This window comes from Exophiala oligosperma, assembly GCF_000835515.1.
Source record: "Exophiala oligosperma strain CBS 72588 unplaced genomic scaffold supercont1.3, whole genome shotgun sequence".
Lineage (NCBI taxonomy): Eukaryota > Fungi > Ascomycota > Eurotiomycetes > Chaetothyriales > Herpotrichiellaceae > Exophiala > Exophiala oligosperma.
Window position 1 is genome coordinate 1,353,687 of NW_015622820.1, and position 26,466 is coordinate 1,380,152.

Sequence of the window (26,466 nt, forward strand, 5' to 3'; positions counted from 1 at the left end):
TTTGAGTAAAATGAAAGTCCTGCCGCGCAAGCAGTCAAGAAAGTCGTCACTTTCACCTGACGAGATGTCGCAGCGAGATCTATGCCCATCATGAACGGTTGCAAAAGCTTGATCGAAAACCTAGTTGGGTCCTAATTTATGCATCGATTTCCACCATATTCCGTGTTCTCATACAGACCTTCCCGAAGCCTGCCTGACCTGCTTCCGAACATATTGCAGACTTTCCCCAGGTTACTATTCACTACAGTATGAGAGTCTCGCGTCGACAGGCGCACTATAAGGTAGAAGCAAAGAACAATTACTCGATTCTCCCTAGCAGCGACGATAGATGTTCTCGACAAGCCGCTGTAGTGGGATCATCGTGCCCTAGGACTCTATCAAAAGCACTAATGGCGTGTTATAGAGAGCAAAGGCCTATTGGAAATCTTCCCTAGTATCGAGTAGGTTGGCCAGGCAGTAAACACTCTTCCATATAAAGGGACGGTCCATCCTCAGCCCCTTCTCACGTCACGCCAGCGCTCGTCCATTCATCGCCTCCGCCTCCTCGTACTTCACTCAATACTGTAGCACCGATGCCATTAATGTGCGGTTGTCGATACTTGCTATTCCTTATCTCCAAGTAGGATCACCAAGATATCATGTGACTCCGACACATGTTCAAATGCAGCCTCATGTTTGCCGCATGCCCATAAAACCACGAAATAGGTCCTATGGGGATGGGCGATGCGCTCTGTCCGAGGCTATCCGCCACGCCCTTATTTCGTGTTGTGATCAGGAGCCGTTTTGCGGCGTCCAGACTGAGAGGGAGGTAATCCATCAGCTGCTTCATCAGCTGCTTCATCAGTGCACCGTCGTGAACATCTAGTTCACCCGAAGGCATGAAACCCAGGCGAGATCGGCATCATTCACATTGTCGACGATCAGGAGCCATGGCCCATTCTCCTCTTCACCTAATCGTGCCGCTACCATCTCGCAGGCATCTGTTTTGGCATCCTCATATCCGGATAAGTTCAACTGTCATGCCATCTGCTGGCATGCCTATACGAACCGACTTCTCGTGGCCGCATACCTCCAAAACACTTGGCTGTCTGGATGCTGTTAACGGTGCTGATGCGCATAGGCGATGGCCATTTGCGATGTTCTAATGTTGTAGTTAATATGCCCAGTTGTCTCCCGGGAGTGTGGTGTATAACACGTACCCGGTCCCACCCATACCGCGTAGAACCGCCCGTCGATACCGTTCAAATTGATCTTTAACGGGCGATGAAATGGCATCTCGAAAGACAAAATAGGGGTCGGGCTCAATTGGAATCGCAAAGATCGTTTTGCGAGATGATGGACGCACTTTCATATTGTTCTTTTCGGATTTCCACATCGCCTCCATCCACTCTAGACTGTCACAGACTACGCATCGTCCCACACTAATCCTTGTCTGACCACATTGGACGTTACCTACCCCGTTGATTTGAAGTGCAATCTGGTTGGATGACCGCGACTCCATTTCCCACCGCTTGAGCTATCCTATCACTCTCTTAAAACCCGTCTCGTCCGGAGACACAAACCGAGTCATCTCACTATGAGTGGACCACCTTCACTCCGTCGGGGAAGGAAACAGTGTGCGGGTAATTCCTTCGGGCCGCTTGATCGCTGGCTAGTGAGCGAATAGGCAGCCTGCGATATCAACCCCGCGTCTTCAAGTACGGCTCCTGCACTCTTGTATTGTACAAAAATACCAAATGCTAGCTTAACGGAGAACTTGGCGTGCTCAGCCTCAAGGCAGTGCCCAAGCCATCCTTCAGCCTGATGCAAAAGATCTTTGTCCCCTGTGGTTTGCGAACATGATCATCTCCCACATCCCTCAACCGGTATGTAGCTTTCAGACTTGCGAAACAACCTCTCGTACGACGCTTAGTCTTGGAGCCTTGCTCTCGGCCACTTACTGACCTGCAGCCGCGACACCACGTCTCTCTTTTCGAGCATATCGATCAGTCAAACGAGTTGGACGATGAAGAAGTCTCCATGAATGTACAGCCTTTTAACATCGATTCCATGCTCCAGTCTCTACCTATCTCCAAATCCAACTCCCGAGCATGCGCCTGATACGAATTAGCGATCGAGGTGAGCTCAGCTTACCGATGACCTGGACGCAGACATTCCGCCCTACGCAATCCTCTCACATACATGGGGACCTGATCAGGAGGAGGTGACTTTAAAGGATCTTGAAGATGGAATAGCCAGTAACAAGGAGGGCTACATAAAGATACAGTTCTGTGCGGATCAAGTGCGAAAGGATGACCTGCACCATTTTTGGATCGATACATGCTGTATCGATAAGACAAACCTGGTGGAACTCTCAGAAGCTATCGTGTCCATGTTTCGGTGGTACGCCAACGCAGAAAGGTGCTACGTGTTCCTGTCCGATGTATCGGCTTGCAAACGGGACAGCACTGGAAGCACTGGAATCTGGGAATCCGCCTTCCGGAGAAGCAAGTGGTTTAAACGGGGCTGGACACTGCAAGAACTGCTTGCTCCGCGAAGAGTCGATTTCTATTCTCGGGAAAGAGTGTGGCTGGGCGACAAAGATACGCTTGAGCGGGTCATCCACGACGTAACACGTATCCCTGTAGAAGTTCTCCGTGGATGCTCTCTGGAAGATTTCAGTCCCGAGGAGCGGATGCGATGGTTAGCTGGACGTGAGACTAAGAAGACGGAAGATATGGCATATTGTCTCTTCGGGATTTTTGATGTGTCTATGCCTATTGTCTATGGTGAAGGAGACAGAGCTTTTGACCGGCTGAAGGATGCAATCGCCAGAGACTATCGGAGGCAACTCGAGGGCATCGGGCAAAGCCTTGTCCACTCACACTCTAGTAGTCTTATTGTACGCGGCTCTGGTCGATCTTCGACGCCTACGGAAGGAGCAAGGCTGGTCAACCATCGAAAGACAATGCTGGCTTCCCTGGGCTTTGAGCAAATGGATTCACGGCGATCTACGATCAAACCGGCCTATTCCTCAACATGTCAGTGGCTGTTGAAGCACTGTGCCTACCTGGATTGGATTGATCCCGAGCAACTATCCCAACATTGTGGGTTCTTATGGATCAACGGGAAGCCTGGCGCGGGAAAATCGACCTTGGTGAAGTTCGCTCTCGCGAATGCCGACAAAGCAAGATCGGAGAGTGAAATTATTCTCTCGTTCTTCTTTAACGCTAGAGGGGACGAGCTCGAAAGGTCAACGATTGGCATGTACCGAGCTCTACTATTTCAGCTCCTGACCAAAATGACGGACCTGCAGGACCTTCTGGATGATGTGAATAATATATCGGGTCAAGGGGGATCCTCGGCCTGGACAGTCGAAACGCTGTGTAGACTTTTGTCTGCAGCTACCGCACGCCTTGGGCACCGACGAATCAAGTGCTTCATCGACGCCCTCGACGAATGTGACGAGGAGCAGGTTCAGGAAATGGTTTTCTTTTTCGAAGAACTATCACAAACAGCGCTCGAACGCGAAGCCCAGCTCTATGTATGCTTCGCCAGTCGCCATTATCCAACTATCGATATTCGGAACGGGCGGCAGTTGACCTTGGAAAACGAAGAAGGTCATGCTCACGATTTGGCGAAGTATGTACAACGACATCTCCGGGCTGGCGCACGGAGAGACCTCGAGGAAGTCAGAGTGCAAATACAGGAGAAGGCAAATGGTGTCTTCATGTGGGCGGTTTTGGTCGTCCCTATCTTAAACGATGAATACAAGAGCGGGCGAATTCCGGCCGTCAAGAAAAGACTGCAAGAAATACCTGACAAGCTCAGTGACCTCTTCAGAACCATTTTGAGGAGAGATTGTGCTAACATGAACGACCTATTACTTTGCCTTCGTTGGATATTGTTTGCTAAACGGCCGCTGAGGCGAGAAGAATTTTACTTCGCGATGTGGGCTGGTCTTGATCCTGACTCTGATGCCATGGCAGTCTGGGACTCTGAGCACATCACCGTGGACGACATGAATCGATTTGTGCTCAGCTCTTCGAAAGGTCTCGCTGAGCTGACCAAGTCAAAGACGCCTACTGTGCAGTTCATTCACGAATCAGTGCGAGATTTCCTCCTGAAGGATAATGGTTTGTGCGAACTGTGGCCGGATCTCGAAAACAATCTTTACAGCACCAGTCATGATCAGCTAAAGCAATGCTGTCGGACTTACCTGCATGTCGACGTATCTGGTCTTGTACCATCTGATCAACATCTTCCAAAGGCTTCTTCTGAATCCGCAAAGAATCTCAGACAAGCGTTGACAAACAAATTGCCATTTCTCGACTATGCAAGCCGTTATGTGTTATGCCATGCTGATGAAGCCGCCACAGGAGTTTCACAAGATGACTTCTTGAGAGATTTTGCCCTTGGCTCCTGGGTTAAGATCCATAACCTGCTAGCACCGTACGACACCCGCCGGTACACGTCCGCTGTCACCCTGCTCTATATACTTGCCGAGAAAAACTTGGCAATGTTAGTAAGGACGACTTGCAAGGATGGCGCAAAGATGGGTGTCCGTGGAGAACGATATCAGTTTCCTCTTTTCGCCGCATTGGCAAATGGCCACCGCGATGTGGTTCGAGCACTGTTACAACAGAATGGAGAAGCTCCAACGGAAGATATCACCGCCGACCTTGAGTTTAGCCGGGCTTTTTCGGCTCGAAAGGACCATACACCACTTTCCTGGGCACTTGATAGAGGGCATAGGGCTCTTGCCGAAGTACTTATGACTTTCACGGATATCAATTGCAATCTAAAGGGCCTTGAGGGTCGAACCGTACTGTCACTAGCGGCTATCCATGGTCACGGCAGAATAGTCAACTCGTTGTTGGCAATCGAAGGAGTTGACGTCAATTCAACTGACAAGTCTCGTCGAACGCCGCTCTCATACGCCGCGGAGCGAGGGCATCAAGAAGTTGTGCAGATTCTCCTGGACAGGAATGCTGAGCTTGAATTGAAAGATTTCACCGGCAAGACGGCTCTACATTGGGCAGCTTCGGGAGAGTCTGACACCATCGTGGAGTGTTTACTAGCTAAGCACGCTAACATCGAAGCCACAGATAGCCACGGCATGACAGTCTTGATGTGGGCAGCCAAATATGGGCAAGAATCTATTGTGCGGCTGTTGCTAGACGAGGACGCTAATATCGAAGCGACGGATAAGATTGGCAAGACAGTCTTAATATGGGCAGTCCAAAATGGACGAGAATCTATTGTGCGACTATTGCTAGATAAGAACGCAGATATCGAAGTTACAGACAACGACGGCATGACAGCCTTGATATGGGCAGCTCAAAATGGGCGAGAATCTATTGTGCGGCTGTTGCTAGCCAAGGACGCTAATATCGAAGCCACAGGTAGCGACGGCATGACAGTCTTGATGTGGGCAGCCAAATATGGGCAAGAATCTATTGTGCGGCTGTTGCTAGACAAGGACGCTAATATCGAAGCCACGGATAAGACCGGCAAGACAGCTCTACTATGGGCAGTGACAAGACGACAATATACAATTATCGACCTAGTCACGGCTAGGGGCGCGAATATCGATGTGCGAGATGAACATGGCCGGACACCACTGTCACATGCGGCAGAAAACGGAGACAAACACTCTGTCCAATTATTGCTTGCACGGCACGCCAATGTTACTGCTGAAGATGAGAATGGCAGAACGCCATTATTATGGGCTGTAGGAGATGATGTAGCAACCCATTTTTCTGCGACAACACAGTTATCGCTTGCTACAAGCACAGCAGCCTGTCGTGCGCTTCTAGATAACGAGATGCAATTAAGGCTTCTCGAACAGCAGAACAAGAAAATGTTCATGATGGCAAGGGGAGAACAGGACGAGTTACGCCGACCACCAGTCGGCACTGTTAAGCTACTATTAACGAAGGATAGCAAGGTCGATGCCAGAGGAGTCAGTGGCAAGACTGCCCTCATCTTGGCGGCTCAGAAAGGATTCACTGCTGTAGTGCGGCAGCTCCTTAGGAATAATGCCGATGTGGAAGCGAGGGACAACTTTGGCAGGACGGCCTTACTATGGGCAGCTGAAACCGGGCGAACTGAAATTGTTCAACAGCTGCTTGATATGGGTGCCAATACTGAAGTAGAAGACCATGAAGGGCAAACGGGTATAGCGTTGGCGGGTAAGAATCAACATGTTGGGATCGTCGAGCTACTACAACAGCCCACAACGAACTAGGAGTGGTATGCGAGGCGCTCCAGTCAGTGCAGGATCGAGGGAAGTATGAAGAGGCGGAGGCGATGAACCAACGACAGGAGATTTCCAGCGGGCCGTTGCTGGCTTTGACAGGGTGCTAAGGCCAGATAATTCCAGCATCACGACTTGTCGAGAATATCTATACCAACAAGAGTCGATGCGTCTGCGCTTCTTCGAATGCTTCTTCTCTCAGTCCTTCGCATTCTTCTATTGTTGAATTCCTATGAATATGATTTCTGGAGTATTGTATGCCTACTACTGGAACTCAGAGACATCCTGACATGCAAGTACAACCTGACAACATGCTCTGCAAGATTTATACCGTGTATGTCCCTTATGCCTACTCACTTCTTGTTCCAACCAGGCCAGATTTCCTCGGACAACCTCTTCACCAACTCGAACTTCTCCCACATTCTTTCCCTACTCATGCCTACACCACCCTCACTATGATCACTAGCGAAGCCACATTGAGGACTGACGGCGAGATTATCCCTCAGCGCATCTTCCCTGGTTCTGCCCTGTCCCTGTGCAATCGCGTCCGCGGCTTGATACACTCTCTTTTGGAGCTCACTTGTATCTTCTAGTTCCGCGAACTTGGTCGTCACCACACCCAACACCACGGCCTTGTCAACCGGTAAGTGTTTCAAAGGTGTGAAGTCTCCCGCCCGAGGACTATCGAACTCCAAGTAAAACAACTTGTACGCGGTCTCGTTGAACAGTTTCCGCGCAATACGCTCGTACGAACCACTCGCCAACCCGACTCCATTGGGGAAATTACCTCGACAGATGTGTACACCGACGTGCAGGTCCGATGGAAGGTCTTGGATGGCGTCGTTATGTGACTTGATGTACAATTCGAGGAGACGGTCCAGATCAACTCCTTCGGCTTTACAGGTCGCAATCCACTCTTCGTCGCAAAAGAAACTGAGATTGGGATCGTCAACCTGAACGACTCTCAGACCGTGGTCGTACAGCGTCATGATCTCTTTCCTCACGGCGGCGCTCAAATCGGACAGTAATGCCTCGTCCGAGGGGAACAGGTCCGGTGAGAATGGCTGTTTGAGTTGGATGTGCCACCATCCCGGTGGGGGGACGGTCATTTTGGCATTCTTAATCTGATCTTTTGGCAAGAGATTGCGGAAGAAGAGCCAATCGTCGAGGTATGCGGACTTTTCGAGCGTCACTTTTTTGGCCGTTGGAAACCCGGCGTCTCGGCCTGGAACTCCCCATTTCAGGAGAGGTCGGTTGGTAGGGAAATCCTTTTTGAAGTCTTCAAAGGGCGTGTAACGGACTTCGAACCCGCTCAGAGCCTCGAAAAAGTTGCCGTAAAAGATGCCACGTTCATACTCACCGGTGACAACAGGAAGAATGTTGCGGTCGAGTTGTTCCCGTACGACGTCCTTGATGGCGGCATCCTGGGCGGCTTTCAATGCGTTCAGAGGGTCGTCATCTTGGGCGTTGTTGTCGGCTGCCACACCCTTTTCATGCGATGATGGTCCACTACGCAGACGATCTACTTTCAGAGTCGAGTTCGCTCGCGCGTCGACTAGACTCTTTGGACGAAGTAATGAGCCTACTTGGTCGGCACGAAATGGTGGAGCCATTGGCGGTATGATTGTATGGCGTACTTGTGAATTGTAAATGAAGGTTCGAAATCGTCAACGCGAGGCTGATGTATTTTTTTTTGGCTGTGGTTCGATGTTGATGAATTGATGTGACTTGACGCTTGTCCGCGAGATGTTCGCTACTCACCGAAAGAAAAATCTTCCTTCAATTTACGAGATCCCACTTCCCATCCGGCTTTAGTTGTTCTTGTGTGGGTTGATGCCGAGATGTTCCCCTCATCTCCAGCTTTGTAACAATCGTGGATCTCGCAACCTCGGCCGATCTCGTGCCTACTTGTTGTACAGTCAGAACCTCCACATCTCCAAGTGTCGATAAGCGACTAAGCCATGTGGCGGATGCCTTTGGATTCGACCATATCTTGACATGAATCGGATATCGAGTACGGTGACTGTCTCCCAGGCTTCATTTTGGTTGCTGATATGGAGTACCGTCTGGTAATGAACATGGGTTGACCTGGATGGTAAGACCGAGCGAGTGTCGGCATACGTTGTGGACATTCACCTCGAGTGAACCATCAATATCACTAGCTCAATCGACATCTGGTGCTCTCATTGCTGACTTCATACCTTTGACGGATCCGTTACCATGACGTTTTCAAACCGCAACGTCTCATCTTTCTCCAGTCGGTTCCGTCTGAATACGACTTTGCGGACTGATCGTGTCACCGAGAACGATGTACAAAAGGACCAAATTCCACTCCCACAAGAATCCCGTTGATGACCCTTATTTGAAGGTTAGATGACATCGGCAATTTGCTGTACCTTGAGATAGGACTTTCGATCCACCTCAACCAGAGTTTACAGAGTTACACCATGACCAGTTCAAAGTCTGGTTCATGCAACGTTGTCTGGATCATATGGGGTTCGATCAACCAACGAGTCTCGTCCAGGTTCATCATTTGGCTTCTACAAAATAAGGAGTCGATTATTTTCAAATCACGAAACGCTACGGAGTACTCCTTTTACTTTCGAGGAAGGTTGTCAAGGATCTTCTCCTTTGTGACGATTACCTGATTTTAAAGGTGTGATGAGATAACACATCACGCTTCATTGAGTTTCAGAGCACCGAATCATGAACGTATCCCTGTGATACGACGGAGTACCTAGGCACAATGTACAGGAACAAGGCAACAGATGAAACAAAGCACCCATGCCTGGCCAAAAGTGTCCCCCACCTGATGAACCTTTCCTTCTTGGGTTATTGTAGATAAATAGAACCGAAGTACTCCGTATCTCTCTCGGTTACAGGACATCCTTTCCTTGGACCTGTGCTTAGCAAGGGTCGGAGGGTCTGGAAACTCACTCCGTCCGCGGGCATTGTGCCGTAACCCCAGCACCCAACATTCCACTTACATACGAGGACAGATGTGTACCAGGTTCAGGGATTCCGGGGTCAGTGACCAGCGGTGGGACAACAGCGTACCCTGTAGCCATGATGGCACCGGACCAACAACTTCCATGTGAATCGCGAATCACGAGTAACCTGAAACCTCAAAAGCAAAGTCACACTGCCCACCCGAAGGTCCGTACCAGGTTGTTTCCCTTAGCTCATTCACAGAGTACGTTCAATCGAGACCCACGCAAGCGACCGCACACTTCCATACGAGTACCCATTGGTACCTCTCCGAGTCACGGATACGAATGAAATCCCGGGAGCCCTCATCCCTGGCATGTTGGACTAGAGAATAGCACCACCTCTACGGAGTACTGTCAACAATCCTGACATGTTTGGGGATCGTGTTGATCAACCAGGTCAGACGCAGACTTGATATTCGACAGAAATCACTCGATAGCCCTTTGGAAATGAAGGGCTCTCTCAACGCGTTTCGTTCTTCCTGGTCGTGAACCTTTGTGTTTGTATTCCAGGTCGAAACTGTAGATCGTAGTATTCGACTAACCATGGCCAAACGTCTCTCGGACGGAATCCTCTCACAACGATCATGCGCCCATCTTTTAGACTGTATATTGTTTCCAACCCCATTCCACGGCCCATCCTATTCAAAGTTGTGACTCCTATCCTTTCCCTGGATCCTTCCATCATTGTACATACCTAGATATACAAAATACGATTCACCAAACGTATATTTCCACATCCAACCAAAGAAGAAGAGGAAAGATGTTCCGAACCCAAGTTCAAACATCTTGATAAGATACACTCCACTCCTTTGTGGTCTTGATGATCATCGCTTTGCTCCCGTCGCTGCCGTCACTCCTTCCACCGTTCGAAGTGACACTCTCGCTCCTGTTGCGTTCGGCCCGTGAATAGTCAGGAAACGATCCTTCTTTCTGTGCCTTGCCACCCCCGACACTCTGTACAATCACCCGACTGTTGCTGGTCAAGGCACGACCTATACTGTGATCCGAGGTGCCGTTCGCTCCTCGCACGGCCGTGGTGGTAGCCCCCTGGCGGGGGAGGTCGAGGCTCTCACTTCGGTTTTCGCTTTTGAGAGCCTGACCCCGCACACCACCACCACCACCACCGGCGGATGCCGCAGCGACGACGCCGGCATTGCTCCGAGAAACCGTCTTGCCCATGAGGTAACTGTCGTTGCCGTATCCGAACCGGCCGTCCTCGGAAGCCACGCCGGAGAGGTAACCGGCCTGGATCGAGTCCATGAACGGACGGAGATGAGGCACGCAAGCCGAAAAGACCCCGAAAAACAGGTCGAGAATGGTGGCAATCGTGGGCAACCAAGTGTCGAACGTAATGTCCGTGCCGCGGTCGAAGAAGCGGTGGATCTCCGACAGGCGCCAGATCGTACACGCCATAGCCCCCAGACGAAATGAAAAGGCGAAGCAGACCGCGACCTTCTTTTTCGTGGCGAGGTGGAGGTTGTGAACGAGGAGGATGGGCATGGCCATGATGGCGACGTCGGTGAGAATGTTGATGACTCCGACGGCGTCCCAAAAACCAACCTGACTGAAACATGTCTCCGTCGTGATCAAGTACGGATGTGGTAGGGAGCATTGGAACGCGCTGGCAAGGAGTGATGAAACGGCCCAGAGTCCAATGAATCCGACGAGGACACGCATGGGGATGCGGTGGTATGATTTGTTGGGCGCCAGCGCAATGAGGAGGGATAGTGTCGAGAGCTTTCCCAAGGCGATTGTTATAATGTACAGCATGTTCCATGCATAGCCAGCCTTTTGAAATCCTTCAAAGTCTTGCGAGGAGATTGTGGAGCGCAGTGAGCCGAGTCCATGGCTGACCTGGTTGTTGATCGCGATTGTGAAACCTATCGCAAAGAGCTGAAAATTAACGTCAGTCACTGCTGGTCTGAGATTACAAGTTCCTAAAGAGCTGAAAATGCATACCATGGCTGTGGTAATGATACTATCCGTCCACATCAACCGTCGTAGGACCACAATCTTACTGACGAGGACGGTGATGACTGCCAGACACAAAGTCGCCAGCGAAACCCATGATACCAGATTCACAACTGGACCTTTCTCTGTAGCAGATATCAAGGGCACTCGGGCGACAAGACCTTGATGCATTGCTACCACTGGTTGTATGGGCTGGATGTAAATATGTCATTTACTCTCACTTCTCCAAACCATGAGACATCGAGATTCTAGCAAGGCGCTCGACAATATCATCCGACCAAGAAAGAATACTTAGAGACTAACATCATCAGGATATGTTTGTGACCCTGTAGACCAAATCCCAAGGTGAAAACCAGACTTGGTTTAGGTTTTGAATTGATGGAGCAGGCGTTGCGACAAGATTTGCGATAGTCGTGTGAATAACCTGGCTCACACTATCTGTCCACTTGGCAAGGACTCCATGAGCGAGACCACTGAGGGGGCAATTTTCTCTCGAAGAGACATAGTACTCCGTATGTGAGGCTTCTTCCCGCGACGGGAGGCTTGGAACATCTGCCGATGAGCTTCATGAGACTAGAGGGCGATCCCTACCGCCCATGAATCGATCCCAAGCAGTCACGAAACTTCCTAGCACATGTTTGGCAGAAGCATCTTTCCCCTGGTGGCTGTTTTTTTGATCAAGGATTAGAAAAAGGTTGACGTGGGTTGAAAGAAGCTTCTGCGTTGGTGGACAGACCCGTCCGGCGCTGACATGCGCTTTTGGTGCTGCCACTAGACTTGATCAAGCAAAGAGGATCTTCCCAAGTCTCATCCCAAACCACCCGAGTTTCTCTGGGGGACATGGGAACCGCTGCTCTGCCGGGGGATGCGCGTGTCTAGCGTTGTGACTCTCGGAGGATGATCTTTTGGTTGACTGTGATCACCACCAATGGAAGCCAGACCAGGCATCCAACGTCGCCATATCCATGCCGGCGAGGCGCTACCGGTGAACCGACCCCTCCAACGAACCCCGGTTGCCTTATCACCTTTGTTTGTTGGTCTAGTACGGAGTAGATTGAGGGCACAATCCCGACACACCTCATGTGTGGTTGTATTGCCACCTGCCTCGTCTGTGATGGGCTGTCACAATGTCTTTGGTTGACATGATCCATGGTGTTGATTAGGATAAATCTCCGGACTGCAAGGAATCTGGTCTAGAACGAAGCCCTCGAGAGAATGCGGTTGTTCTGGTGGCCTATGCAACTCCCTTTGACCATTGGCGTACTGTCGCACTTAGAGAATATAGCCCTTGACAAGCAATATGCATCTTGTCAAGGACGGCACAATTCCATTGACAAGCTCTCCATCGCTTAAGGAATTAGAGTTGAACCACACAGAATACGTGCATGACTTTGCTTTTTTTCCTGACCTACGCAGATGTGAAGAAGATGTGGCTGCGTGACAGGGGTTTCATCACATTACAATTCCTTGCAATTGGTGCGTTGGTGCTCTACCCTCCCTGTAAGACTCCCACTAAAACTTGGTATCGCTGCACTAAGTGCTCTGGGTTGAGATTGCTGTACGATCCCTGGTAAGTTACGAAGTAGTTGAGTGGAAAACAACAGGAAACGGCCTCCTTGGGTCCGTGTATACAAAATCAGCCTAGCTGTTCCTTGTCTCCCTTATCGTAGTGCCAGACTGAGAAAAACGACGTAAACTTGTCTCGGATGTGAGGATCTGGCCGTTAGGTTGCAACACGAAATTCGCTCCACGAAAGTCGACTGATGGTTGATCCGAGGATGTCATGTGCATCATAATGGCACAGAGCCATGGGTTTCATGGATGAGTCGATCAACTTATGGGTATCTAGACCTTGCTGCCACAGTCTGTGGTATTTGGAACATGTAGTCCGTGCGAGCAGGAGTTGGTCTGTTGAGAGATAATCTTTGTTAGGTCCAATGCTGCTTAAGCGAACTGCAACAGTGCATTTCCGGTCACATCAATGAGTTGGCCAGCCTTCAGAGGACCAGGGCCTTCATTTCCTCCTCGATTGACACCCTGGTTTCCAGTAACAACTGTGCTTAGTAGCCACGCTAGGCAGGTTTTCGAGAGCTGAGAACTTGGATGGTCCACCCTTTCCTATGTCTCGTGTTCTCAAGCTTTCTGGTTGAAGTCAAGGCACACGCAAGTCCCGTTCGGGTCAATGCTGATGGTCAGGTGAGACTCATGAACGACATGCAGTAGACATGAGAAGTACCCTTGACCCTGCTAGCCGATATTGACTTTCACTTGTCGTACTCTGCCTGAGCATGAGATGAGGTACACACGAGACACATGGGCCGTGATCCACTCCGGCGTGGCGCACTTCCATCCATCTCAAGCTCCTTTTTAACTGACATTGTAGTCATTGGTCCAAAGAGCTAGATCTACCTCCTTACCTCTTCGTTTGATAACTGCTGCTGGTCAATCTCTCTTTTATCGAATTCTCGACAATTGTGCTGAGCGTTTGTCGGTCATTGTTTGCGTCTTCCGCAGAACAACTGAATCGTGTTCTATCTCTCCTGAAACTGTGCGCGAAGAAGAACTGGTTTCCACTTCGAAAACGGTGCAATGGACAACGCATATACCATGAAGAGTGGTAGCAGATATGCGCCTGAGATTCATCATTCCAGAAGCTCGTCAGATGGAATGCAAAATGTCGAAAAGTCAATCGACCGAGATGAGCAAGAAATGGCGAGGCTCGGAAAACGCCAGGAATTGCGAGTATGACTTCAGCATCTCCCGCATTGACCAAGTTGACATGTAGACAGCGAAACTTTGGCTTTATGAGCATGCTTGGATTTTCTTGCACGCTTATGATAACATGGGAGGGACTGCTGACGGTCTTCGTCTATGGACTTACTGACGGCGGTCCCGCCGGACTCGTGTATGGCTATCTCTTCTGCTGGCTGGGCTATTTTACCGTTGTGGCTTCCCTGGCCGAAATGGTGTCGATGTGCGTGCTGATCTCGATACCATATTGATGTTGCTAACTCTGACAGGGCACCGACGGCAGGTGGCCAGTATCACTGGACATTCCTCTTTGCACCAAAGTCGTGTCGCAATTTCCTTTCCTTCGTCACTGGTTGGCAGTCTGTTCTTTCGTGGCAAGCTTGTCTCGCATCGGCCGCTTACCTGGGTGGCACAATCATTCAGGGATTATTGGTGCTCAACTACCCGAATTATGACTTCAAAAGATGGCATGGAACTTTGCTGCTTTTTTCAGTCATCTTGTTGGCCTTGCTCTTCAACACCTACCTTGCAAAGCAGTTGCCCAAAGTCGAGGGAGCAGTCTTGATTGTGCATATTGTTGGATTTTTCGGAGTCCTCATCACTTTGGTATACCTTGCACCACATGGGACTGCACACGACGTATTCATCAAGTATCTCAACTCGGGAGGATACAACAAGGGAACCTCATTCTTCGTGGGCCTGATAACAACTGTGTTCGCATTTGTGGGAGCAGATGGAGCTATACACATGTCTGAAGAGATCATCAATGCTTCCACGGTTGTACCGAATTCCCTCGTAGCCTCAATCGGCCTGAATGGGGTGATGGGATTTGCCATGCTGATCGCTATTCTCTTTTGCATTGGAGACATCGACAACGCCCTTTCTTCGCCAACGGGGTTTCCCTTCATTGAAATCTTCCGTCAGGCTGTCAATACCAATGGCGGAGCTACAGCGATGACTGCCATTGTCTTGTCTCTGATGATTTTTGCAACTATTGCGGTATTGGCGGCGGCCTCCAGGATGGTGAGTCTAACCAGCATCTCCGATTCCTTTGTTGCTCCTTTCAGTTCTGACGGGTAGTAGATGTGGGCTTTCTCCCGGGACAATGGGTTACCTGGTTCGCGTTATCTGTCTCGAGTTGAGCCTCGAACAAAGTTGCCCCTGTACACAGTCGGACTTTCAGTCCTCATCACCATGCTGTTGGGTTTGATCAACATCGGCTCCAGCGCAGCGTAAGTACTATCCCTGAAGGTCTCACTCAAATGCTGAACTTGATGCAGCTTCAATGCCGTTGCCTCGCTCGTTGTCTCGGGCTACCTCTCAAGTTATACCCTGCCAATGATTTTGATACTGCACAAAAAGATCTTCAACCCATCCTCCATCCATTATGGGCCATGGACCTTGGGGCGACCATTTGGTATTTTTTGCAACATTTTCGGACTCTGTTGGATCGCGATCGTTATGGTGTTCAGCTTCTTCCCATCCGTCCGTACGGACCTGACTCTGCAGACCATGAATTGGTCTTGTCTTCTGTGGGGGGGTACCATGATTATCGGAATCACCAGCTATTTTGGATATCTTCGAGGCCGTTATAATGGTCCAATTGTTGAAAGGGACATTATTGACCAAGTTCATGGAATTGGAGCGTAACGACCGAGTGAAGGATCGTCCGTATCTTGGTGGGCTCTAGCCTCTACGCATTGGCATCCATGGCCCTCGAACTTCATACCTTTCTCAAGAGATCAATAACTTCCACAATAATGAGGTCTGTCCCATCTTGGATCCTTCTCCTTCTCAGGCTCACTCCGACCATCAAAATATTGCACTCTCTTCTCCTCAGTAAGAATACGTAGATCGAAGTCCTCTCTAGGGTCCATCGTAGTACCGTTGACTGCAACATATGGTTCTGTGTCCTTGTCTCCATCCCACTTCGCCCGCCAAACCGTTCTCTTGCCTCCTTTGTCGTCATCCACGACATCGATTTCGCCCTCACCACCAAAGGTCAAGCACCGCACTCCACATTTGGGGCAGAAGTAATATTTCCGTTTCATCTCGTAACATTGGTAGGTACTCAGTTCTTTATCTGGTTCAAGTGGTGAGAGGAGCATGAAATCGTCTCGAGCATGGGCCGGATGAACGTGAAAGAAGTTCATTTTGTGACACGTGCTGCAGTTACAGCGGTAGACTTCTTGTTGGAGTGGGCGTGGTGGGTTCGACGACGAGAATGGATGCGGGAGGGTGAGGAAGATGATGTACTGAGTCAATCCGCAGTGACACGATCCGCGACATGCTTGTCTCTTGGGCGCTGTCTCTGCCATTGAGAAGGACGGTGGAAAGGGCGGTCTTGGAGTGAGTTCCGTAGGGAATCAGAGTGCGAGGCGCGATAAATATCTACGAGTGAACTTTGCACTCCGATCGTGTGCCAGACGGTAGAGATAGAAAGGTGGCGATAAGAGAGGAGCAGCAACTTACTTTGGTCAGGATGAAGATAGACACCAACGCGATGTGACGATACACGGACACGCTCAACATTAACCGCGACAATGCATGTATTTATTTATTTTGCCTATTACACATACACCATACTCCGTATGTATACCTTCATCTCCCAAATTGATCACCATAAGCACAGTACACTATATCCACTATAGATTGCTGCTACGCCTGTTCCTGGCGCTACTCACCACGCAGGGAGTTTCTGATACATTCCTTTTCACAAGTTAGCACAGGGATCTCGATCACACATTGCAGTATGCGCACAACTCTGGAAGGAATAAACAATTTTCTCAAACAACATATGCCCGTTCTCAGACATGACAAGTTTCCCATAATACCCAGATGTTTACGCGTACACTGGGCACTGAGCACATTGGGTTTTTTTCAATGCGGTCGAGTATTGGCGAATTGCATCTTGTGTGGATTGACAATGTTTCAGGAGAGCGAGGATCAATGGATTCCAGTGGAGCATCAAGACACAGATCATCCCTGGATATTCTGGTTGTCTGGCGCTCGTTGCTCAGAGTGACATGCCTCATCCCTGAACTTCCCCATGTGCACCTTGTTTCCTCTGACTCCGTAACGTGATTGCCCACCACATGCCGTGGGTGGCTGTGGTGATTGAGGTGAGTGATTGAGTGATTGTGCCTTCCCAGGCCACTGTTTGTGTCTCGGATTGTTTTCTATTTGCCTCCTCAAGTCTTGCAATGTCGATGTGCCTCTCTCAAAATCATGCGACGCAGCGATTCCTCACTATCAAATACGGATGAGTCTCGAGTCGGTCTCCTGGACGAGAAACACGACCACTTTCATGACGATCGAGCAGCCCAACGTTCAACATCGACAGCTTGGCTGAAGAATCCGCCAGCCAACAAGATCCTCCTCAGTTGGCCATGTCTTCCCTTCCGGCACGTTGGTCGATTACTCGGTCATATACTACAGATATTGCTGCCGAGTTTTCTTCAGCCTCGCCAGCAACATACCTCTGGCAAGAGTGACAGCCTCCCACCAACGGCATTCCTGGATGGCATGCGAGGACTGGCCGCCTTTGTTGTGTTCATATGCCATTTGACCTACGGCACGTTCGAGATCGGTCATGCTTGGGGAGCAGACCCTGATCCGGAATCCCATGACCAGGCCGACAATGTCAACAAGGAATTCTTCCGTCTTCCCGTCGTTCGACTATTGTACAGTGGCCCTCCGATGGTCGCCATCTTCTTCGTCATTTCCGGCTATGCTCTCAGCTGCAAACCCATCAAGTTGATGCGATTGCAAAATCATGAACAACTCATGACCAGTATGAGCTCGGCCATGTTCCGCCGTGGCCTCCGACTGTTCTTACCTTGCTTCGCCTCGACATTTCTAGTCATATGTCTAGCTCAACTCGGCTTGTACCAGAAAACCGAGGTCTTTGTGAATCAGGTGCGCATGCAACGCGAGGACCACTGCTACACCCAGCCCAACCCTTGGCTGCAGTTCACCGACTGGCTACAACAGATGCACATCTTTGTTGATGTGTTCAACTGGTCGCTGTATGCCGGCTCAATCGAACTCGACCGCCACCTATGGACCATTCCTGCCGAATTTCGTTGCAGCTTGGGCCTTTTCCTAAGCCATATGATGGTGTCAAGAATGTCTACGAAGTTTCGCGTCTTGACCCTTTCAGCGTTGATAGTCTGGGGAGTATCGTGGGATCGATGGGAACTGTGTCCCTTTTGGGCTGGAGCGATCATTGCAGAATTGGACATCAAAAGGCTCAGCAAGACATCCGATGGCGATCTTTCTTGTACAGGTTCAAAACCTACCGACCACCCAGAATGCAACCGAGCCATGTCTGAGATATTCTACGGACTCATGTTTGTTGTGTCGTTGTTCCTCCTCTCGTACCCGGACGCTGCCGGCCACGCGACACCAGGCTACATCACGCTCACCAAGCTGATCCCGGCCGCGTTCACACAGAAACATCGCTTCTGGCCGACCATAGGTGCTGTCATGGTTATATGGTCTTCTTGTCGATTGAGAGGACTGCGCGATAGGGTGTTTTGTTTTGGTCCTGTACAGTATCTCGGCAAGATCAGTTTCCCGTTGTATGTCATGCACGGTCCGGTTATACACACGTTGGGATATTCGGTATGTCTCTCTTTTTTTTGTTTTCTGTCGGCGTCAATTTTGTGGTAACGAAGGCCAACACTGATTGTGTCATTTAGATCCTTCCGAAAACACCCATCCACGAAACACCCGAAATCATGCGTCGATTCGAACTCGACTTTTTGACAGCGTCCATTTTGATCGTCTTGGCCGTCATCTGGGCGGCAGATGTGTTTTTGAGGTTGGTGGATATACCATGCGTAAACCTCTCCAGACGACTGGAGAAGAAGTTTTTTGTTTCTTGACACAATGTTGGAAGTCTGTTTGAGTCTATTTTTCCCTTTTTTGGGAAGCGACCAGGTACCTACCTAGATACATATGGGAACCTACAATAGATAGCCATACTTGTTGATACTGGTAGACAATGATAGGTACCCATATATGATCACGGCGCGAATGGTGTTATGGTAATTGTGACTGTGATAGACGATAAATATTCGTATATACCTCCCTATAGACATATACAGCCACAGAGGGACAACTTGACGAAATCATACCACTCAAGGTCCATATATGCCTCAGTAGCTAGTTTCGGTACGTATATCACGTCCTCGGCACAAAATTCCTTCACAGTTCCAAACCTCCCCACTCGGCCTCATACTCGAGTCTCTCTCTATCCAAGATACTCGGGACATCCAGCAATCCAGAGTCTTCCTTTGTCACGGCATCATCCAAAAACTTCAAGCCGTCCATCGCCTTTCCGTCACACGCTTGCCCGAGGGTGAGGAAGGCGAAATGGCCACCCACGACGGGACGCGCAAAGAAGTTGGGGCCGGGGAACCCCCCGCGGCCCTCGGTCATGTGAAGATCGGTCAATGGACGGTCCGTGGCAGTCTCGTTGACCCATTTTGCCACGCTCTGTAGAATCCCGGCGCGCACCTTGGGCGCCGCGACACTCATGGCGAAGAACTCCCAATCGGTCTTGGTGTACAAATGTCTCGAGTCCAGAGGCAGACCGTACTTTTGCCGCACGGCCCAGTACCAGTCGCTCTGAAGTTGATAGACGTGTTTGGGCACAAACCCATCCTTGTCACCTTGGATACCCTTGCCCTTTTTCAGTGGGTTCTGGTATTCGTAGCGACCGCCGATGCTGCTCGGTACGCTGTCGACCACATCATGCTCAGACGAACTGTTGTTGCCGAGGTGGAAGCACAGCAGGCTATCGGCATATAGATTATACGTAGTCGTCCAGGAACCGTACCAGTTGTACGCGAGTTTGGCGTGAGTCTTGTCCCGCGAGATACCCAGCTCTTCCCATCTGGCGATGTAAACCTTGGAAATATTATTGTAGACTTTTGCGTCCTCGTGGTTCTCGACGAGCTCAGACAAGCCTGCCATTGCTTTGATACCGATGATTCCCTTCAAGGCAAGGTTAGTCTGTAGTGCCAACCAGCCCGCAAAATCGTCCGTCGATAGCTGGTTATGCGGTTCCAAGGAGAATTCAACCAGATAACCAGTCCACTGCTTCCATAACCGATAACTCTTGCTCACCCATTTCTTAGCTTTGCGGATACTTTCGGATTGGCCTACATATGCGTCATCAATGTAGGAAAGACCGCCTTGGGTACCGACCGACAGAGGCGCGAGGCTATCGCTTGACGACTTTGGCGTTGGCACTCCATCCATGGGTTGCCAAGTGGCCGAGACTGAAGTGTTGCCGCCATTCTTGAGCGAGTTTGCCAATGCTAGGCCCATGATGAGAATGTTTCCACATTCCTCTACCGGCATGTATTCATCCCGCCCAAGCGGATGACCAGTTGCATTGGGGAAATGAGTACCCAGGTCGTGCATGGCGTACTTGTTGGGATATTGCCCGCTCAGCATGTGCTCGATTAGAGGTTCAAGCACGTAGCCAAGCCATCTAGGATTGGTGTACAAGAAGAAAGGGAAAGCAGGGAAGATGACGTCGATGGTTTGGAAATTTCCATTGGAAGAGATTTCTTTCAAGAACAGGATCGGATTGTCAGGAGTGCCGGAGAAACTCGTCGCACCCAGTACTTGTCGAGCAGACAAAGCAACAATGTCGACGTAATCTTCAGCTCCGGACTTGTAAGCATCAATGGCTAGCTGCGCAGAATAGTTAGACGCCAGTTCTTTTGCCGAATGGAAGTCCAGATAGTGGAATGTGAGGAGTTGATCGACGGTTGGGAAATAGGACTCCCATAGAGGTCGCATGAATGTCAGTCCCCGCGCAGCAGCGAATTGTACCACAGGATCTTGGATGTGGGCAATTGTGAAGGTGACGCTATCCTGGTGGGTAGATGCTGTGCTGTGGTTCATCGGGAAGCTCTTTGAGAAAGCAAAGACCGGTTCCTGGTCCATGATGGAGCGGAAGTTATTGTCGACAGCATTCTGAAGGGTTCCGGTCCTTGAGAAGCGTTGCCTCAGAAGGGCAGATGTGCCGACCTCATGTCGAACATTCCCAGGAGCAGAGAAGTGCAGGGTACCCCATTCGGCACGATCTTGAAACTCAGTGAATAGCTGCTCAACCTCCCTCCGGAACTGCCATGTCTTGAAGCCTTTGCCCATACCATCCAATGGTCTCTGGTCAAGTCCCCAGACTATCTTGCTGCCTCTGTCCCCACTCACCCACTGGCCGTTCAGGTCGACGTAGATATCAACACCCACATTGCCGGATACATAGACAGTCAAATAACTCGCTGGCACAGACTGTCGGACAGTAGAAGTAGGGGTGATAGGGGACAAGAACGACAGCGTAATTTCTATACGGCTCGACGCAGATGATGACGATGGAAGAGGAAGCGAATAGGACAGGTTGGTGGTCGAAGCATCGTACTGGGCGCCATGGTATATGGGATAAGAGACCGTATAGCTGTATAAGAGTTAGATTCTCTCTCTTGAGCATATGTGGCAATGGCAGTCTTTACTTGTCACCCTCGCTCCGCAGCGAGTCCTGCGGTCTTCCCATCAGAGGGAAAACCGTTCGCGGCTCCGCGACACTGGCGAGGACGGAAAAGCCGATTTCTTGACCAGTCCAAAACATGGGCCACCTCTCCCACGGCGGGTCTCTTGCATTCTGCAGCCATGTGCTCAGGTACGGGTTTCGCACCACCAGAGGCAGGACGGGGGGAGTCAAGCGAGAAGAGTCGACAACGGCGGGGAGGACAGCTGCCAGCACTGCCCATGCGGAAACCAGCCGCATGATGAGGAGGATTGTGTGTGTGAAGAACAATGCAAGTATATGAAAACTTCCTCCAAAGACACCACTCGCCCGACGAGGACAAAACTGACTGAAGGGAGATGTCTGGTAGTAGTGGTAGTAGAGAGATGAAGTTCGATCAGAACCTCAAATGCGCAGTTGTTGGAGGAGCAGCTGGTCAGCCGACGCACCCCAAGGGCACAATGACGGCATTTTCCTTGTAACAAGTTAGGCCAGCTGCGTAACCCCAGCAGGGGCCCCTTACAGGCACTTAGCGATGTCGCTTATAGGCGTGACAGACCCCCTATAGGCCCCTTTGGTGTCTACTATTGGGCTAATGGAGCACTCAACACCACCACAGACCCCGCCTAATAAACTGGAGAAGTTCCTTGGCAATGAAACAACCCGTGACTCCTGCGCTATGCCGCTTTTTCCTCTCCAAGTTTCCCAGTCACGGGAAGCAGGTTGAAGCAGGACGAGGCCAGCAACAATAAAAGCAATTGTGATCCTGCAATTTGATTTCTCTATGTTTAGAAATATTCGGAAAGGGTCATCAATTAATGGGTTGGGTAATTGTGGCCGTCATCATCGGATGATCATGACCTATCGTCCTTCGGTACAGCGATACCAAAGTGCAGCAACGGCATCGCCAGCTGGTTTTTCTCAGATGTGTCACGTCTGAAGTGCGATTGGCTGCTGAGGCTGATGGAGGCACGACATTTTTCTGTCGACAATGCCACTTCTTGAGCTTTTTGTCTTTGCAAGATCTACGTACTTTGCTGGTAGCTTTCTTCTTTACTATCTAATAGAGGCCACTCAGAAATTTGTTCTTCGCTACTCTGAAATTATGGATGTCCAAAACAAAGAAGCCATACTTGCTGCAGAAGTAGAACCCTCCACAAGCATACCAGACGATGTCGAGCAGCAAAATCAAGACAAAAACAATCCACCAGTTCAGAGCTCTGTCTTCAAGAGCCTGGGAATTCTCGATCAATTTCTGGCTTTGTGGATATTTCTGGCAATGCTCATAGGAATTCTGCTGGGAAACTTCGTCCCAAACACCGGCCCGGCTTTGCAACGGGGAGAGTTTGTAGGAGTATCCATCCCAATTGGTAGGCCGACATTGCCATCAAAGTTGCTCAAGTACTGATCTCATCTACAGCTGTTGGTCTCCTCGTCATGATGTATCCCATCCTCTGCAAAGTCAGGTTCGAGACATTGCATCATTCATTCAAAGAAAAACAACTCTGGGTGCAAGTCGCCTTCAGCGTTGTTGTCAATTGGATCATTGCTCCCCTGTTCATGGTACCGGATCCTTCTTACGGCCTCAGGTGCTTGTGCTGACAAAACTTGCAGCTTGCTCTGGCTTGGGCGTTTCTTCCCGATGAGCCAGCCTTGCGCGAGGGTCTTATCCTGGTAGGAATCGCTAGGTGTATAGCCATGGTCCTGATCTGGACCGGCTTAGCTGGGGGTGACAATGAGTATTGCGCAATTCTCGTCGCCATCAACTCGCTACTTCAAATGGTCCTCTTCGCACCTCTTGCGGTACTCTTCATTGTCGACATCAGCCACTCTACAGAGGACGTCGATGTCGATTACGCTCCTGTTGCAAAGAGTGTTGGTGTGTTCCTGGGAATTCCATTGGCAGCTGCGATTGTCACACGCTTTACACTGCGCAAACTGTTCGGCAACAACTGGTACAAAAAGGTCTTTTTGAAGGTCATAGGCCCTCTGTCCTTGATCGGTCTCTTGTTCACGATCATCGTCCTCTTCGGGTCGCAAGGTCGGCGGGTCGTCCATCAAATTGTCTCTGTTGTCCGAGTCGCGGCGCCTCTCGTTGTTTACTTTGCCGTCATATTCAGCTTGACCTTGGTGATCACGAGAAGGTTCGGGTTTGGCTATCGACTGGCGTGTACACAGAGCTTCACCGCCGCAAGCAACAATTTCGAATTGGCCATTGCTGTAGCAGTTGCGACATATGGGGCCAACAGCGATCAGGCTCTAGCTGCAACCGTGGGCCCACTAATAGAGGTACCTGTCTTGCTCGGTCTGGTGTATGTGGTCAAATGGTACGGGCGCAGGAAGAACTGGGCGGCGTAAGAGTTCAAGACATCTTTCATTCACGGCTGCATCAATGGATTCTTCCGAATGTGTCGCTTCGAATTCATCTCATTGAGTAAGTGAAATAGAACCTGTGAATTGACCTGACGGTCAGCAAACGAGAACATCGACCGACCAAATGAACGAGATTCTCGTGCCTGCATTCCGTCCATTTCTGAGAGCTCAGGCTCGTCTTGGTCACGCACACCCCTCGTAACTGAGGATGATATCATGCCCTCGGTGGTTGGCAGAAGGGGCAAAACACAGGGGTCGTGAAAGAGGTCAGTGCCCAGTCCACTCTCGCTGGACGTTGTGGAACGAACCACATCTGGGCCAAGCAGCCATTCGTATGAAGGAGACGGGGATGTGTTGACCAAATATGGGGGCGTTGGTGCCAAGGAAGAGTCATTCAAGGCCAAAGGATAGTTGCGGTAGTTGTCGTACGGAAGACAAACCTCGGGGAAGGCAGTGGTCTGGTTCGCATCGAACAAGGACGATGATGGTACTGGGCAAGGAGAGCGTTCGTATTCCTGCTTGTATTGTGCCACAGAACTTGACTGATGCATATCGGTATGTTGGAACTTGGGTTTGAGATTCCGATTCGAAACTGCTGTGATGTTGCCGCGAGCACAAGGTACTCCAGATTGAGACAAAGAGCCAGCTGCATCCGGGTCGAGTCCGGCGCTGCTTAGGAGAGTCCGTAGTCGAGTGTTCTCGGCTTGGAGGTCGGCAAAGGCTAGGCGTTGCAAATCTGCCTCGCGACAAATACCATGACATTCTTTCAGACGCCTCTCCAGCTCGGCTAGGTACTCTGCACGGCGAGCACGACTTCGTCTCTGGTTATCACGTATGCGTTCCTGTTTCGTTTTCGACACCGAATGCTTGGGTACTTCGTGGGGCGCCATTGGGGGTCTAGGACTGTCTGTTGACGGAACATCTGACTCTCTTATAAATTTAGCCTCGCAGGGGGAAAGGCTCGGGTTGATGATGATGATGATCAGCGCATTCCAAAAACAGCATTCGAAGAGCGAGCTTCTCCGTAGGGCGGAGAATAGTCCATCCCAGGTCAATGATTCAGAAGTGTAGGGCGCATGGGCCTGTAGACGGGTCCTTGGTCCATCTCCTGATCTTTGGACGCGTGGCGAGCGGCCGGAAACAAGGCTCAAGTCGCCGTGTTGATGCCGTTGTACGCCGACGGTGTAACGAGTGTCAGAACGCTTAGACACAAGTGTGTGGTAGACTGAATGATGTCGATCCGATACCTGGTCAGAATTGGATTAGGTAGAATGTACGAAGCGAAGAAGCGAAGAAGCGAAGAAATAAGATCCCAAGGTCCGCACCGCAAGGCAAAGAGGTGAAGAGAGGCAGCGAATGATGGTCTTGAGAGAAGGATCGTGGGTCGCCGTAAGACCTCAACAACCCCTTGGTTTCCCGCACTTGCATGACGAGGATTAGATAAGGTGGGCTGAGGCAGTTCTGACTGAATGCCTCTTCGTGGTAGTCAAGGCGAGGTAAAGAGGATCCCGTTGACGGCTCTTCGACCACTCCGAAGAGACTGTTTGTAATCGGTGGGTACTGTGAGGAAGACGACTGGGATGCGGCTGGGTAAGATGCAGAAGAAACGTTGCACCGAAAGCTGGGGGTTGTGCTGGGTGAGGCGATGGTGGTTGGTGTCGTCAGGTATCTATCTACAAGCGAAAGTCTTTAGTCATCTCACTGCGGAACCCGAACAATCCCAGCCTCGTATACGAAGAAAGTCCTCCTCTTCCATGCGCCTTACGATCTCGCGTACAGAGTATTTTCAATTTCTTCCCCATTTCCTCTCCACACGATACATCTTAATCAGCGCGGCATCGTTCCCTCTGACTTGATCTTTTGGTCCTGGCGTTGTCACCTTTGACCAACAAGAGGATCCTGTACGGGGAGTGCATGCATACTCGTTGTCCACTTCAAGGCTCGATATTCGTGGAGACTGGCCGGCTCGTCTGCAACGGCCGAAGACTACTGTACTTTTCGACAAGGTATCGCTTGCATGCGAGCTGCGTCGTCGACACGACTGCTCGTACTCGTACAAACTGATCTTCGCCCGTATGCTTGCGAGCAAAGACTCACGCCACAAAAGGTGAGACTAGGTTTAGTCGAGACGCGGTCTCAGATTCAACGGGGCCTGATTGCAGTGTTCAGCTGGGGACGTCTCTGTTGGTGTTCTTACTGGCTCGTTGGTAACACTGGCAACATCAACATCGATGTTACACCACTACAAGAGGGACGTTTCCACCGGGACAGTAAGGTTAATGTCGCGCCTGATACGGAGTATAGCTTCATGATCGACGTCTGATGTCCAGATCCAGGGCGATCCGTCCAGATATTATATGAGTAAAGCCTGTCAGTCTGACCATTATTTGGATTCCGCTCTGATGATCAGCGTCGAGAGAACAGTAGCTAAACATTGTACATTACTCGGTGCCATATTGGCCTTTACGGTCACACTCCACAGTTCGATGTGTATAGAGTAACAGAAAGAATCTGCAGGGTTGGTCAACACATTCCTGTCAGTTGATGACTCGTCAGACGGCGCAAATCCGCGACATTTGGGGTGCCGCGAGTTAGAA

The 26,466-nt window shown here is 50.3% G+C and overlaps 9 protein-coding genes across 9 annotated transcripts; 4 read left to right on the forward strand and 5 right to left on the reverse strand.

Annotated features, from left to right (window-relative positions):
• Positions 1-1,838: 1,838 nt before the first annotated feature.
• PV06_03300 (uncharacterized protein) lies at positions 1,839-6,563 on the forward strand (the record flags this gene model as incomplete). The annotated part of the gene is made up of 3 exons (XM_016404072.1): positions 1,839-1,865; positions 1,951-2,025; positions 2,129-6,563. The coding sequence occupies 3 exons, from the start codon at positions 1,839-1,841 to the stop codon at positions 6,227-6,229; spliced, it is 4,203 nt and encodes a 1,400-aa protein (XP_016265077.1). The 3' UTR covers positions 6,230-6,563.
• Positions 6,551-7,851, reverse strand: PV06_03301 (uncharacterized protein; the record flags this gene model as incomplete). Its single annotated transcript, XM_016404073.1, has 1 exon — positions 6,551-7,851. One exon carries the CDS (start codon positions 7,849-7,851, stop codon positions 6,592-6,594), a length of 1,260 nt encoding a protein of 419 aa, XP_016265078.1. The 3' UTR covers positions 6,551-6,591.
• Positions 7,852-9,774: 1,923 nt separating this feature from the next.
• PV06_03302 (uncharacterized protein) lies at positions 9,775-11,370 on the reverse strand (the record flags this gene model as incomplete). The annotated part of the gene is made up of 2 exons (XM_016404074.1): positions 9,775-11,121; positions 11,188-11,370. The coding sequence occupies 2 exons, from the start codon at positions 11,368-11,370 to the stop codon at positions 10,006-10,008; spliced, it is 1,299 nt and encodes a 432-aa protein (XP_016265079.1). The 3' UTR covers positions 9,775-10,005.
• Positions 11,371-13,625: 2,255 nt separating this feature from the next.
• On the forward strand, positions 13,626-15,726 carry PV06_03303 (uncharacterized protein). The gene is made up of 5 exons (XM_016404075.1): positions 13,626-13,941; positions 13,989-14,173; positions 14,220-14,973; positions 15,034-15,182; positions 15,231-15,726. The coding sequence occupies exons 1-5, from the start codon at positions 13,789-13,791 to the stop codon at positions 15,598-15,600; spliced, it is 1,611 nt and encodes a 536-aa protein (XP_016265080.1). The 5' UTR covers positions 13,626-13,788; the 3' UTR covers positions 15,601-15,726.
• Positions 14,010-16,383, reverse strand: PV06_03304 (uncharacterized protein). Its single transcript, XM_016404076.1, has one exon. It carries the CDS (start codon positions 16,266-16,268, stop codon positions 15,693-15,695), a length of 576 nt encoding a protein of 191 aa, XP_016265081.1. The 5' UTR covers positions 16,269-16,383; the 3' UTR covers positions 14,010-15,692.
• Positions 16,384-17,178: 795 nt separating this feature from the next.
• On the forward strand, positions 17,179-18,839 carry PV06_03305 (uncharacterized protein; the record flags this gene model as incomplete). Its single annotated transcript, XM_016404077.1, has 2 exons — positions 17,179-18,576; positions 18,654-18,839. The coding sequence occupies 2 exons, from the start codon at positions 17,179-17,181 to the stop codon at positions 18,837-18,839; spliced, it is 1,584 nt and encodes a 527-aa protein (XP_016265082.1).
• Positions 18,840-19,005: 166 nt separating this feature from the next.
• On the reverse strand, positions 19,006-21,868 carry PV06_03306 (uncharacterized protein). The gene is made up of 2 exons (XM_016404078.1): positions 21,483-21,868; positions 19,006-21,427 (listed from the first exon to the last, which is right to left on the reverse strand). The coding sequence occupies exons 1-2, from the start codon at positions 21,755-21,757 to the stop codon at positions 19,162-19,164; spliced, it is 2,541 nt and encodes an 846-aa protein (XP_016265083.1). The 5' UTR covers positions 21,758-21,868; the 3' UTR covers positions 19,006-19,161.
• A 733-nt stretch (positions 21,869-22,601) lies between these two features.
• PV06_03307 (arsenical-resistance protein) lies at positions 22,602-23,854 on the forward strand (the record flags this gene model as incomplete). The annotated part of the gene is made up of 3 exons (XM_016404079.1): positions 22,602-22,866; positions 22,917-23,059; positions 23,111-23,854. 3 exons carry the CDS (start codon positions 22,602-22,604, stop codon positions 23,852-23,854), a joined length of 1,152 nt encoding a protein of 383 aa, XP_016265084.1.
• Positions 23,855-23,923: 69 nt separating this feature from the next.
• Positions 23,924-24,759, reverse strand: PV06_03308 (uncharacterized protein; the record flags this gene model as incomplete). The annotated part of the gene is made up of 2 exons (XM_016404080.1): positions 23,924-23,946; positions 23,991-24,759. The coding sequence occupies 2 exons, from the start codon at positions 24,757-24,759 to the stop codon at positions 23,924-23,926; spliced, it is 792 nt and encodes a 263-aa protein (XP_016265085.1).
• Between the last annotated feature and the right edge of the window lie 1,707 nt (positions 24,760-26,466).